The 14,342-nt window shown below is 40.1% G+C and overlaps 3 protein-coding genes across 4 annotated transcripts in view; all 3 read left to right on the top strand.

The window, feature by feature from the left end:
- The first annotated feature begins 991 nt into the window (after window positions 1-991).
- LOC130173990 (protocadherin gamma-C3-like) lies at window positions 992-4,603 on the top strand. The gene is made up of 2 exons (XM_056383573.1): window positions 992-3,495; window positions 4,589-4,603. The coding sequence occupies exons 1-2, from the start codon at window positions 1,144-1,146 to the stop codon at window positions 4,601-4,603; spliced, it is 2,367 nt and encodes a 788-aa protein (XP_056239548.1). The 5' UTR covers window positions 992-1,143.
- An 18-nt stretch (window positions 4,604-4,621) lies between these two features.
- On the top strand, window positions 4,622-7,239 carry LOC130173988 (protocadherin alpha-8-like). The gene has a single exon (XM_056383572.1). It carries the CDS (start codon window positions 4,786-4,788, stop codon window positions 7,237-7,239), a length of 2,454 nt encoding a protein of 817 aa, XP_056239547.1. The 5' UTR covers window positions 4,622-4,785.
- A 1,087-nt stretch (window positions 7,240-8,326) lies between these two features.
- LOC130173279 (protocadherin alpha-C2-like) overlaps window positions 8,327-14,342 on the top strand; it is a 183,462-nt gene continuing 177,446 nt past the window's right edge. The window contains exon 1 of one of the 2 annotated variants that reach the window (XM_056382362.1): window positions 8,327-10,834. In XM_056382362.1, the coding sequence (XP_056238337.1) occupies window positions 8,477-10,834 (2,358 nt within the window). In that variant the 5' untranslated portion in view covers window positions 8,327-8,476. Of the gene's footprint in view, window positions 10,835-11,736; window positions 14,203-14,342 lie in introns of those variants that run through there. The other variant, XM_056382361.1, reaches the window with a different exon arrangement.

The raw sequence follows: 14,342 nt of genomic DNA, 5'->3' as shown, positions 1-14,342 counted from the left end.
CCATGTGAACGACTGCAGTCTTTTCTTGAGTATGATCGCAGTCCATAATACTCTTTAGAAAAAAACTTAGAATGTGAGAATTAAAAAACTATTTGTGCCACCCGTCTGTGTGTCTGAATGAGTATAGGATCTACTATAGTCCCAGGCAGCCATGCGAATACACTAGTGCTCCCTGACAGGAGGAAAACTTCTGCAGAGGTAAATGTTTTTTTAATTACCCTTATGACATGGTGTGCTTCGACACACTATTATTGAAAGTTCATATATTCTTTTCCTTTTATGTTTTTCTTTTCTCTTTTGACTCTGTTGGTGTGAAGTGTCACTATCCATGGTGCTGAAATTTTGCCCTCGTTTTTTCCCCACTATTTATTTAAATTTCTTTTTCTTAGCAGTATAGTAAGTAGCAGACAGATCCAAGTGAATAATCATTTGACCTGTGCTGAATAAAGTTTGTGTTCCACATTCACTTAGAATCCCTATATCCAGACATGTTTAGTTTTGATCAAAGCGAATCCATAGTGTATTTAACAAAATATAGTTGTGGACCAGACATCACTTAAGTTACTCCGAGATAATTTGAAGTTGACGAGGTTACATGCCATTAACAACACATGTAAACAATGCATAATAATTCAAGTGTTATTCTTTGGCTCACTGATTACTCACCCTGATTGGAGGGTGCTGTGAAACATACAAAAGATGTCGGAGACTTGCTGGAAGAGGCAGACCTAAACTTCAAAGAGTGAAGTAACTTTGGGTGAGATTTTAAACAGGTCATCGATTGTCCTTTTTTGTTGGAATATGGACAGCATATATTGTAATAGATGTCCCAAGCGAAGGAGGTTGGGAAGTAAACCACTTAAGATTTCTGATGGTATTGTAGCCCCGTGGCCATATGGTGTCAGTGTGGCCTAGATAATGGTTGTGTTTCTCAATCTCCACAGGCCCTGCCCATCACTGCATCATCTCTGATAGGGGTGGTATGCTCACATCGTAGACTATGTATCAAGTAATATGAAAAGCGGTTAATATCTATGTGTGAACGCTTATTAGAGAATGGTGAAATTAATCTAACTCGACTGGTTCGATGAGCAACTGGATCACTGTATATACCTCAAAGAAAACCGCCTTATTTGCTTTACAATGGGAGGACGAGGACAAAGACGCCGAGTGAACTGCTGGTGGGTTAGCGGGATTTTGTTGCTGTGCTTTGTGGAGCGGATTGTGGCTCAGCTAAAATACTCTGTCCCAGAAGAAGTGCAAGTGGGATCGCCTGTTGGAAATGTTGCCAAGGATTTAGGTCTTGACACTAGCACCTTGACAGACAGGCGGTTTCGTATTGTTTCGGTTCCAAATCATGCTCTGTTTCAGTTAAATCAGAACAATGGAGTCTTGTATGTTGGAAAAATTATGGACCGTGAGGAGCTCTGTGATGGAACCAAGGTTTGTCTGATAAACCTGAAGATTGTTGTTGAAAGCCCACTTGAAATACATTACGTTGGTGTTGAAATAACAGATGTTAATGACCATTCACCGACTTTCCCAGAAAACGAGCAGCGACTGGAAATAGCAGAGCATACTCCTCCAGGCACTCGTTTCCAAATTCATGCCGCCAGAGACCCTGATGTTGGTACACAGTCAGTTCGATTATATAAATTGAACCCAAATGATTTTTTTGATACAGAAGTGAGAGACAGTGAGGAGGACAAGATACCGTTTTTAGTGCTGAAAAAGCCCCTGGACAGGGAGAAAAAGGCAGAACATCGGTTAGTATTAACGGCGCTTGATGGGGGCAGTCCGTCCAAATCCGGGAGCCTTAATTTAACTATCACTGTGCTAGATGCAAACGATAATCGCCCTGTTTTCAGCAAAGATACATATAGTGTGTCATTAGATGAAAATGCCCTGATAGGAACTCTTGTAATACAATTAAACGCTACAGATTTAGACGAAGGTTTGAACAGCGAAATTGAATATTCCTTTGGCAAAACACAAAAGAAAAAAGTGCATGATACCTTTGAACTAGACAGTGTCACTGGCGAGATTCGAGTGAAAGGAAAAGTGGACTTTGAGGACACGGAGATTTACAGACTAGATTTACAGGCTTCAGATAAGGGTCACCTACCCTGGACAGCCGAAAGCAGAGTTGTGATAAAAATTAAAGATGTGAATGATAACGAGCCAGATATTGAAGTAACATCACTGTTGAACGTCATCCCCGAGGATTCAAAGCCTGGCACTGTTATCTCTCTCATCAGTGTCACGGACATAGATTCGGGTGTTAATGGAAAAGTTATTTGTAAAATCTCGAATAATGTTCCTTTTGATTTGACGCCATCCATTGAGGAGAACATGTATTCTCTTGTAGCAAAAGGACGTTTAGACCGAGAAACTGTGTCCCATTATGACATCACGATAACAGCTACTGACTGTGGGGTCCCTCCACTTTCTTCTGCAAAAACTTTGCGTGTTCAGGTGTCAGATGTAAATGATAACAGACCAGTTTTTAGTCAGAATCCAGTTGAACTTTATTTGGTAGAAAACAATGCTCCGGGGGCATCAATTTATTCTGTAACTGCTGTTGATAATGATCTGAATGAAAATGCAGCAATAACATACCGTATTATAAGAGGTGACAGGCTGCAGGGTGATATGACATCTTTCCTCAATGTAAATTCATTAAACGGAGAAATATCCGCTCTAAAAAGTTTTGACTTTGAAACTTTGAAAACTCTCCAGTTCCACGTTGTTGCGTCAGATTCTGGAACACCGTCACTAAGCAGTAACGTCACAGTGAACATGTTCATTCTGGATCAGAACGACAACGCTCCAGTCATCCTGTATCCACTCAGCTCTAACGGTTCTGCTGAAGGTGTGGAGGAGATTCCCCGCAACGTGAACGCAGGACACTTGGTGACTAAAGTCAGAGCCTATGACGCTGATATAGGATATAACGGCTGGTTACTGTTTTCACTGCAGGAAGTTACTGACCACAGTCTCTTTGGTTTGGACCGCTATACAGGACAGATCAGAACACTTCGCTCATTCACAGAGACAGACGAGGCTGAGCATAAACTGATCATACTTGTCAAAGACAATGGGAACGTTTCACTCTCAGCAACAGCTACTGTGATTGTCAAACTTGTGGAGCCCAAAGAGGCTTTTGCAGCTTCTGATGTTAAAAGTTCAGCAAAAGCAGATGAGGATAATAATGTGACTTTTTACCTGATGATAACTTTGGGCTCAGTTTCAGCACTTTTTCTAATCAGTATCATCGTGCTGATTGCAATGCAGTGCTCAAAATCCACGGACTATACTTCTAAATATCTACAAGAGACTAATTATGATGGGACACTGTGTCACAGCATCCAGTACAGGTCTGGAGACAAACGGTACATGTTAGTTGGACCCAGAATGAGTATAGGATCTACTATAGTCCCGGGCAGCCATGCAAATACACTAGTGCTCCCTGACAGGAGGAGAACATCTGAAGAGGTAAGACGTTTTTCGATTTAAATTGAAGTTATTGTTCATGCACTCTCAGAATCTTTACTGCTGTTGACATTGAGATCATGCCTCCCAAACAGACAAGATGACCTTTAGAAACATGTAAAACAATTAATGTTCACTACGTACAGACAAAAGTTCTGATATGCTACATCCCGATTTAATTTCAGTCTTATCAATGTCAGTTATGCCTCTCTCAGAAAAAGAAAATGTGTTCAGGGTACTAACATGACACCATACTTGGTGGCGCAATCGATGGTTTATGCCCGAGCGCTGTCCAAGGTGATGAAGTGTAGTTTTGGTGGTATTGGTCACACTTTGGTGATTTTGAGTTGGGATTTGAGTTGAAGCTTGGATACGTCTTTTTGTTTGCAATATCGTTAGGCTAGTCCACGAGGAAATCTACTAATACAAAGCCACATATTATGTTGCCGTCAAATGCACTCACACTGAGTCACGTTCAGTCACATTAAAGCGATTTCCAAGGCAGAATGTAAGTTTCGTTATCAAGGGTCGTGGATTACCTTTGTGGATCCCAAGGGCCAAGCTTGTGTTTTTTATTTTAGCCTATTTGCCAAAAATCACATAGTTTGTTACTTACTACAATACTGTGTTTTAGTAATGTGGATGCATCTTATCCACCTTTCCAGGAATCCGGTGGTTCTCATATATTTGCATTATGATGGTCCATTAGCGTATTCTTCAGATTTGCATAAATAGTACCCATTACATTACACTGTTGTTGATACTGCACCATCAAGAAACAATAATGTAACACAGACTAAATTATCATACTATTACACTATCATAGGTTGTCATACTATACAGAAATTCAGGGTAAATAGCTTCCTGGATTAGTACAAATGTACGTCATTCAAAACTAAAACTGTATAAACTGCATTCATGTTCAGCAAATTAGACATCAATTGTTGTATAGAAACTACAATTTGCAAACACATTTGTATCTTCTTTTATATCTCAGTTTGGTTCAAAATAGCTCATAATGTGTTCTGTCCACAAGGTGTCAGTGTCATATCAGCATAAACTGTTGTGTTATACTGTTGGCCCTGCCCCTTCCTAGGAGGTTTTGTTCTAGTGACTAGATGGAAGAACGTGTACCCTCAAGACAAACGAGTGTTTCCGTTATACCATTTGTACATAGTTAAACCGAAAATATGAGACATATTTCCACAGTATATTTTACTTATTAGGCAATTTCCTGTTTCGTAAGAACTGTGAGTGGATATAATAAAAACAATCTTAATCCAAGCTGAAACGATGGAAGCCGGAGGACAAAGACGAGGAATACACTACTGGTGGGTAGCCTTCCGTTTTTCTGTGATGCTGAGCTGTATGGAGCGGGGATCAGCTCAGATAAAATATTCAGTCCCAGAGGAAGTAAAAGTGGGATCTGTTGTTGGAAATGTCGCCAAGGATCTAGGATTGGACATCAGCTCGTTGGAGGACAGACGGTTTCGTATTGTCTCTGGAACTGAAGATGCACAGTTTGATGTCAATCGGAACAATGGCGCGTTATATGTGCACAAAAATATCGACCGAGAGGAGCTCTGTGAAAGCACTTCGCCTTGTTTAATAAATCTGAAATTCGTAGCTGAGAACCCCATGGAAATACATTATGTGGCGGTGGAACTCATTGATGTAAACGATAACTCACCCAGTTTTCAGGAGGAAGAAAAAATATTAGAAATACCTGAGTCCATACTGCCAGGTAAACGCTTCCAGTTACCAACTGCCCGTGATCCAGATGTTAGCATCAATACAGTACGCCTGTATAAATTAAGTCAAAACGAATATTTTAGTATACAAATTCGGGAGAGAGGAGACGATAAGGTACCATTCTTAGTCATGCAAAAGTCTCTAGATCGGGAAAAGCACCATGAGCACAGACTTATATTGACAGCAGTTGACGGTGGAAATCCACCGAGATCAGGGACTCTTAATGTCACAGTCATAGTCCTCGATTCAAACGATAACCACCCTATTTTTAGTCAAGAAGTGTATTCAGTAACTATACCTGAAAATGTGGACGCAGAAACAAGTGTAATTACGGTGAAGGCAACTGATCTGGATGAGGGTGTAAATGGAGATATTGGGTATTTTTTCGGTGGGGAAATTGACCCTAAAATATATGACATGTTTGTCTTAGATAAAGATACTGGCGAAATTCGAGTAAAAGGCAAAATTGACTTTGAAAAGGTTGACGTTTACAAGTTAGATATCCATGCCACTGACAAAGGACAACCTCCGATGAGTACTGATTGTACTGTAATCATCAAAGTGCTAGACGAAAATGACAACAAACCTGAAATAGAGGTGACGTCCCTGTCAAAGATGGTATCTGAAGACTCAAAACCTGGGACTGTGGTTTCTCTTATTAGTATTACAGACAAAGACGCCGGTTTAAACGGCAAAGTCATATGTAGTCTTTCAGATAATGTGCCTTTCGAATTAAAACCGTCATTTCAAGAGAATATGTACTCGTTAGTTCTGAAAAATCGTTTGGATAGAGAATCAATTTCGCATTATGACATCGAAATAACAGCTACAGACTGTGGCCAGCCTCCCCTATCTACATTCAAAACTCTGAGTATTGATGTATCAGACGTGAATGATAACAACCCAGCATTTTTGAACAATCCCATTGAACTTTACCTGAGAGAAAATAACGTGCCAGGAAAAACAATATTTTCCATTACTGCCACGGATAGAGACTTGAATGAAAATGGGGCTTTAACTTATAATATCATTAGAGATGAAGGTAGTCAAGTTAAAACTGCATCATTTTTAAACATCAATTCAGATAATGGACAAATATCCGCTCTAAAAGGTTTCGACTTTGAAACACTGAAAACTTTCCAGTTCCACGTTGTTGCGTCAGACTCTGGCACTCCGTCACTAAGCAGCAACGTCACAGTGAACGTGTTCATTCTGGATCAGAACGATAACGCCCCAGTCATCCTGTATCCACTCAGCTCTAACGGTTCTGCTGAAGGTGTGGAGGAGATTCCCCGCAACGTGAACGCAGGACACTTGGTGACTAAAGTCAGAGCCTATGACGCTGATATAGGATATAACGGCTGGTTACTGTTTTCACTGCAGGAAGTTACTGATCACAGTCTCTTTGGTTTGGACCGCTATACAGGACAGATCAGAACACTTCGCTCATTCACAGAGACAGACGAGGCTGAGCATAAACTAGTCATACTGGTCAAAGACAATGGGAACGTTTCACTCTCAGCAACAGCCACTGTGATTGTCAAACTTGTGGAGCCAAAAGAGGCTTTTGCAGCTTCTGATGTGAAAAGTTCAGCAAAAGCAGATGAGGATAATAATGTGACTTTTTACCTGATGATAACTTTGGGCGCAGTTTCAGCACTTTTTCTCATCAGTATCATCGTGCTGATTGCAATGCAGTGCTCAAAATCCACAGACTATACTTCTAAATATCTACAAGAGACTAATTATGATGGGACACTGTGTCACAGCATCCAGTACAGGTCTGGAGACAAACGGTACATGTTAGTTGGACCCAGAATGAGTATAGGATCTACTATAGTCCCGGGAAGCCATGCGAATACACTAGTGCTCCCTGACAGGAGGAGAACATCTGAAGAGGTAAGACGTTTTTTGATTTTAATTGAAGATATTATTCATGCCCACTCAGAATCTTTACTGCGGCTTACATCAAGATCATGCCTCCAAAACAGATAAGATAACCTTTAGAAACATGTAAAACAATTAATGTTCAATACGTAGAGTAAAAATTCTGATATGCTACATACCAATTTAATTTCAGTCTTATCAATGTCAGTTATGCTTCTCTCAGAAAAAGAAAATGTGTTCAGCGTACTAACATGACACCATATTTGGTGTCGCAATCGATGGTTAATGCCCGAGCGCTGTCCAAGGTGCTGAAGTGTAGTTTTGGTGGTATTGGTTACACTTTGGTGATTTTGAGTTGGGCTTTGAGTTGAAGCTTGGATACGTCTTTTTGTTTGTAATATCGTTAGGCTACTCCACGAGGAAATCTACTAATATAAAGCCACATATTATGTCGCCGTCAAATGCACTCACACTGAGTCACGTTCAGTCACATTAAAGGGATTTTCAAGATAGAATGTAAGTTTCGTTATCAAGGGTCGTGGATTACACTTGTGGATTTCAAGGGCCAAGCTTGTGTTTTCTATTTTAGCCCATTTGTCACAAATCACAGAGTTTGTTACTTATCACAATACTGTGTTTTAGTAATGTGGATGCATCTTATCCACCTTTCCAGGAATCTGGTGGTTCCCCTATATTTGCATTATGATGGTCCATTAGCGTATTCTTCAGATTTGCATAAATAGTATCCATTACATTAGACTGTTGTTGATACTGCACTGTGAAGAAACAATAATGTAACACAGACTAAATAATTTTCACATACATGTGTACTGTATGATTAAATAACATATCAAGTACCGGACTCTGTTCATAGGTTGTCATACTATACATAAATTCAGGGTAAATAGCTTCCTGAATTAGTTCAAATGTACATGATTCAAAACTAAAACTGTATAAACTGCATTAAAACATCATCAGCAAATTAGACATTAATTGTTGTTTAGAAACTACAATTTGCAAACACATTTGTATCATCTTTTATATCGCGGGTTGGTTTGAAATAGCTCACAATGTGTTCTTTCCACAAGGTGTCAGTGTCATATCAGCATAAACTGTCGTGTTATACTGTTGGCCCTGCCCTTTCCTAGGAGGTTTTGTTTTAGTCACTAGACGGGAGACAGTGTACCCTCAAGACAAACGAGTGTTGCCGTTTTTCCATTTGTACATAGTTAAACCGAAAATATGACACACATTTCCACAGTATATTTTACTTATTAGGCAATTTCCTGTTTCGTAAGGACTGTGAGTGGATATAATAATAACAATATTAACCCAAGCTAAAACGATGAGAGCTGGAGGACAAAGACGAGGAATACACTACTGGTGGGTAGCCTTCCGATTTTCTGTGTTGCTGAGCTGTATGGAGCGGGGATCAGCTCAGATAAAATATTCAGTCCCAGAGGAAGTAAAAGTGGGATCTGTTGTTGGAAATGTCGCCAAGGATCTAGGATTGGACATAAGCTCGTTGGGGGACAGACGGTTTCGTATTGTCTCTGGAACTGAAGATGCACAGTTTGATGTGAATCGGAACAATGGCGCTTTATATGTGCACAAAAATATCGACCGAGAGGAGCTCTGTGAAAGCAGTTCGCCTTGTTTAATAAATCTGAAATTCGTAGCTGAGAACCCCATGGAAATACATTATGTGGCGGTGGAACTCATTGATGTAAACGATAACTCACCCACTTTTCAGGAGGAAGAACATTTATTAGACATTTCTGAGTCCACTGTTCCTGGCAAACGCTTTCAGTTACCAACTGCGCACGATCCAGATGTCAGCATCAATACAGTACGCCTGTATAAATTAAGTCATAATGAATATTTTAGCATACAGATTCGAGAGAGAGCAGATGATAAGGTACCATTCTTAGTTTTGCAAAAATCTCTAGATCGGGAAAAGCACCATGAGCACAAAATAATACTGACTGCAGTTGATGGTGGAAATCCACCGAGATCAGGTACTCTTAATGTCACGGTCATAGTCCTCGATTCAAATGACAACCACCCTACTTTTAGTCAAGAAGTGTATTCAGTAACTATACCTGAAAATGTGGACGCAGAAACAAGTGTAATTATGGTGAAGGCAACTGATCCGGATGAGGGTGTAAATGGAGATATTGAATATTTTCTCGGTGGTCAAATTGATCGGAAAATATATGACATGTTTGTCTTAGATAAAGACACTGGTGAAATTCGAGTAAAAGGCCAAATTGATTTTGAAAAGGTTGACATTTATAAGTTAAATGTCCACGCCACTGACAAAGGACAACCTCCGATGAGTACTGATTGTACTGTAATCATCAAAGTGCTAGACGAAAATGACAACAAACCTGAAATAGAGGTGACGTCCCTGTCAAAGATGGTATCTGAAGACTCAAAACCTGGGACTGTGGTTTCTCTTATTAGTATTACAGACAAAGACGCCGGTTTAAACGGCAAAGTCATATGTAGTCTTTCAGATAATGTGCCTTTCGAATTAAAACCGTCATTTCAAGAGAATATGTACTCGTTAGTTCTGAAAAATCGTTTGGATAGAGAATCAATTTCGCATTATGACATCGAAATAACAGCTACAGACTGTGGCCAGCCTCCCCTATCTACATTCAAAACTCTGAGTATTGATGTATCAGACGTGAATGATAACAACCCAGCATTTTTGGACAATCCCATTGAACTTTACCTGAGAGAAAATAACGTGCCAGGAAAAACAATATTTTCCATTACTGCCACGGATAGAGACTTGAATGAAAATGGGGCTTTAACTTATAACATCGTTAGAGATGAAGGTAGTCAAGTTAAAACTGCAGCATTTTTAAACATCAATTCAGATAATGGACAAGTATCCGCTCTAAAAAGTTTTGACTTTGAAACACTGAAAACTTTCCACTTCCACGTTGTTGCGTCAGATTCTGGAACTCCGTCACTAAGCAGCAACGTCACAGTGAACGTGTTCATTCTGGATCAGAACGACAACGCTCCAGTCATCCTGTATCCACTCAGCTCTAACGGTTCTGCTGAGTGTGTGGAGGAGATTCCCCGCAACGTAAACGCAGGACACGTGGTGACTAAAGTCAGAGCCTATGACGCTGATATAGGATATAACGGCTGGTTACTGTTTTCACTGCAGGAAGTTACTGACCACAGTCTCTTTGGTTTGGACCGCTATACAGGACAGATCAGAACACTTCGCTCATTCACAGAGACAGATGAGGCTGAGCATAAACTGATCATACTGGTCAAAGACAATGGCAACGTTTCACTCTCAGCAACAGCTACTGTGATTGTCAAACTTGTGGAGCCAAAAGAGGCTTTTGCAGCTTCTGATGTTAAAAGTTCAGCAAAAGCAGATGAGGAAAATAATGTGACTTTTTACCTGATGATAACTTTGGGCTCAGTTTCAGCACTTTTTTTCATCAGTATCATCGTGCTGATTGCAATGCAGTGCTCAAAATCCACAGACTATACTTCTAAATATCTACAAGAGACTAACTATGATGGGACACTGTGTCACAGCATCCAGTACAGATCTGGAGACAAACGGTACATGTTAGTTGGACCCAGAATGAGTATAGGATCTACTATAGTCCCTGGAAGCCATGCGAATACACTAGTGCTACCTGACAGGAGGAGAACATCTGAAGAGGTAAGGCCTTAAAGCAAACACCACCAAATACAATTTACAAACAAACTGAATAATATTAAAATTGTGTTAAAGTGGCTGTACCAGAATGCAGAAGGTACACGTTTTGCTCCACCTTTTTCTCTTACCTTGCGACACCATTTCAATGCCAAATACTTAAAATAACCACAATAGTTGATATTGTATGCTCTATTTTAAAGAATACAACCTTTATTTGTTTGTGACCGCTGTCCACAGTGCTGAAATGCTGAGGCTACTTAGTACTTAGTTTACGTTTTTGACAGGTGAACAGCTCTAAACTGTCAACAAAAATGTAGCCAGTAACTGAATGGAGGGCTTGTTGTTTGTGCTGTTCATGTTGTGGAATTGTATGAGCTGCATTGTACAAATTTGATTGAAACATTAATTACTCATACCTAATTATTATATTATTTCGATTGCTACAGAAATCACAATTTGTCTTCAAAAAGAGGGTAATACACAAGCAATAACAATCTTAGGTTAACCTTCAATGTACACGAAATGAATAACTCCCGCAAAAACAAACAACTTAAGGATACTTTCCACATAAAAAGGTATACAGGGAGAGAGAGAGGGAGGGAGAGAGAGAGAGAGAGAGAGAGAGAGAGAGAGAGAGAGAGAGAGAGAGAGAGAGAGAGAGAGAGAGAGAGAGAGAGAGAGAGAGAAACAAACACTGTAGAGGTGTTAAAAATCGTGTTTGTTTATGTTGATCGTCTATGCCTGTTTTTATTTTGCTGCATAGTGTTGCAGTGAATATGGTTAGTCTATGATGTTCCTTCAATGGCCCGCTGGTGTCACTGTAACATTGAGAAACGATAAAAGGCTTTGTCCCTCCCATCAAAAAGCTTTTGTTTGCCATCCAGAGCAGGGCAGAGGTTTGAATACAGCACGCTAGCCGATGGATTTACGTTGTGCTTTTTGTGATCGTGCAATACTCGGTGCGTTGGACATTGGCTACAATATTTCTTGTGTTTCCTCTAAGTAATAATATAATGATGGGGACTGACACATACAGCCGAACAAGAGAGTACTATTTGTCTGTGTTTCATATGGCTCTACTGCTTTTTTTGGGAAAGCAGGCTTTTGCTCAGATCAGGTATTCTATTCCAGAGGAGGTTCGAGACGGAACTGTGGTTGGAAATGTTGCGAAGGATCTTGGCCTTGACATCACCTCGTTAACTGACCGACGGTTCCGTGTTGTGACTGGATTTAAGGAGACATTTCTTGAGGTAAACCAGAACAATGGGGCTCTCTATGTTCATAAGAAAATCGACAGAGAGGAGCTCTGTCAAGGCAGCGGTGCCTGCCTGATGGAGCTAAAAATCCTAGTCGAAAACCCTTTGGAAATACACTACGTGGCTGTAGAAATTACCGATGTAAATGATCACTCTCCTGCTTTTCCTGAAAAACAGCAAACGTTTGAAATATTTGAACAAACATTGCCTGGAAGGCGATTTCAGCTGCACACTGCTCGTGATCCTGATGCAGGAATTAACTCTATTCGTACATACACTTTAACGTCAAACGATCACTTTGAAATAGATATCCGTCAAAGTGATGAGGAAAAAATACCATTCTTAGTGCTGAAGAAGCCATTAGACAGAGAACAAAAGAACAAACAAATGCTACTAGTTACAGCAGTTGATGGAGGTAAACCTACGAGAACAGGCACACTGAATGTTTCCATTATTGTTCTTGATAGTAATGACAATCGTCCGATATTTAGTCAGGAGATTTACCAAATTGAAATACCAGAAAATGTTGCAATCGGTACTTCAGTGTTTCAAATTAATGCCACAGATCCAGATGAAAACACCAACGGTGAAATTGAATATATCCTTGGAAAAACTCTTAAGAAAAAAGTCTATGACATTTTTGAACTGGACAAATTAACTGGAGAGATTAGAGTAAAAGGAGTAGTGGATTATGAAGAAAACGATGTATATAAACTGGATATTGAGGCATCAGATAAAGGAACACCTCCACTGACAGGTGAGTGTAGGGTCATTATAAAAATAAAAGACGTCAACGATAATCCGCCAGAAATAGAAGTTACATCGCTGTCAAATACAGTGTCTGAAGACTCAAAGCCTGGCACAGTTATTTCACTTCTTAGTGTGACGGATAAAGACTCCAGTTTAAATGGAAAAATAATTTTAAGCATAATATCAGAAGTACCTTTTGAATTAAAACCTTCTTATAAGGAGAACACATATTCAGTCGTGACGAAGAGATTTTTGGATAGAGAGGAGGTGTCACAATATGAAATAACAATAAAAGCCAGTGATTGTGGTGAACCTCCCTTATCAACTTTCAAAACTCTTAGCATTCAGATATCAGATGTAAACGACAATACTCCAAAATTCTCCCAAAATCCATTACAATTTTACATGTCAGAAAATAACTTTGCTGGAAAGTCGATATTCTCCGTAAGCGCGACCGACAGTGATTTGGGTGATAATGCAGCTATTTCATATTATATTATGAGAGAAGGGAATCAAAATGACATGACGTCTTTCCTAAATATAAATCCCAGTAATGGATACATCACCGCGCTAAAAAGTTTTGACTTTGAAACATTGAAAACTTTCCACTTCCACATTGTTGCGTCAGATTCTGGAACACCGTCACTAAGCAGCAACGTCACAGTGAACGTGTTCATTCTGGATCAGAACGACAACGCTCCAGTCATCCTGTATCCACTCAGCTCTAACGGTTCTGCTGAAGGTGTGGAGGAGATTCCCCGCAACGTGAACGCAGGACACTTGGTGACTAAAGTCAGAGCCTATGACGCTGATATAGGATATAACGGCTGGTTACTGTTTTCACTGCAGGAAGTTACTGACCACAGTCTCTTTGGTTTGGACCGCTATACAGGACAGATCAGAGCACTTCGCTCATTCACAGAGACAGACGAGGCTGAGCATAAACTGGTCATACTGGTCAAAGACAATGGCAACGTTTCACTCTCAGCAACAGCTACTGTGATTGTCAAACTTGTGGAGCCCAAAGAGGCTTTTGCAGCTTCTGATGTGAAAAGTTCAGCAAAAGCAGATGAGGAAAATAATGTGACCTTTTACCTGATGATAACTTTGGGCTCAGTTTCAGCACTTTTTCTCATCAGTATCATCGTGCTGATTGCAATGCAGTGCTCAAAATCCACAGACTATACTTCTAAATATCTACAAGAGACTAATTATGATGGGACACTGTGTCACAGCATCCAGTACAGATCTGGAGACAAACGGTACATGTTAGTTGGACCCAGAATGAGTATAGGATCTACTATAGTCCCGGGCAGCCATGCGAATACACTAGTGCTCCCTGACAGGAGGAGAACATCTGAAGAGGTAAGAGCTTGAAAACAATGTGATATATAACATGTTTATATGCATCACGCTCCATCATTGCTCTCTGCTCTATGGCATATTTCCTCTTCTTTATCATTCTAAAGCCCCTAGTCCAAAGAACAATACCAAACAACTTGACA

Source organism: Seriola aureovittata, chromosome 8, assembly GCF_021018895.1.
Source record: "Seriola aureovittata isolate HTS-2021-v1 ecotype China chromosome 8, ASM2101889v1, whole genome shotgun sequence".
NCBI lineage: Eukaryota > Metazoa > Chordata > Actinopteri > Carangiformes > Carangidae > Seriola > Seriola aureovittata.
Note: the sequence above shows the minus strand (reverse complement) of the source record. Positions and strands in the feature narration are given on the sequence as shown.

Excerpts from the sequence above, each read along its gene's own strand:
- LOC130173990 (XM_056383573.1), top strand. The coding sequence starts at position 1,144 with ATGGGAGGACGAGGACAAAGACGCCGAGTGAACTGCTGGTGGGTTAGC.
- LOC130173988 (XM_056383572.1), top strand. The coding sequence starts at position 4,786 with ATGGAAGCCGGAGGACAAAGACGAGGAATACACTACTGGTGGGTAGCC.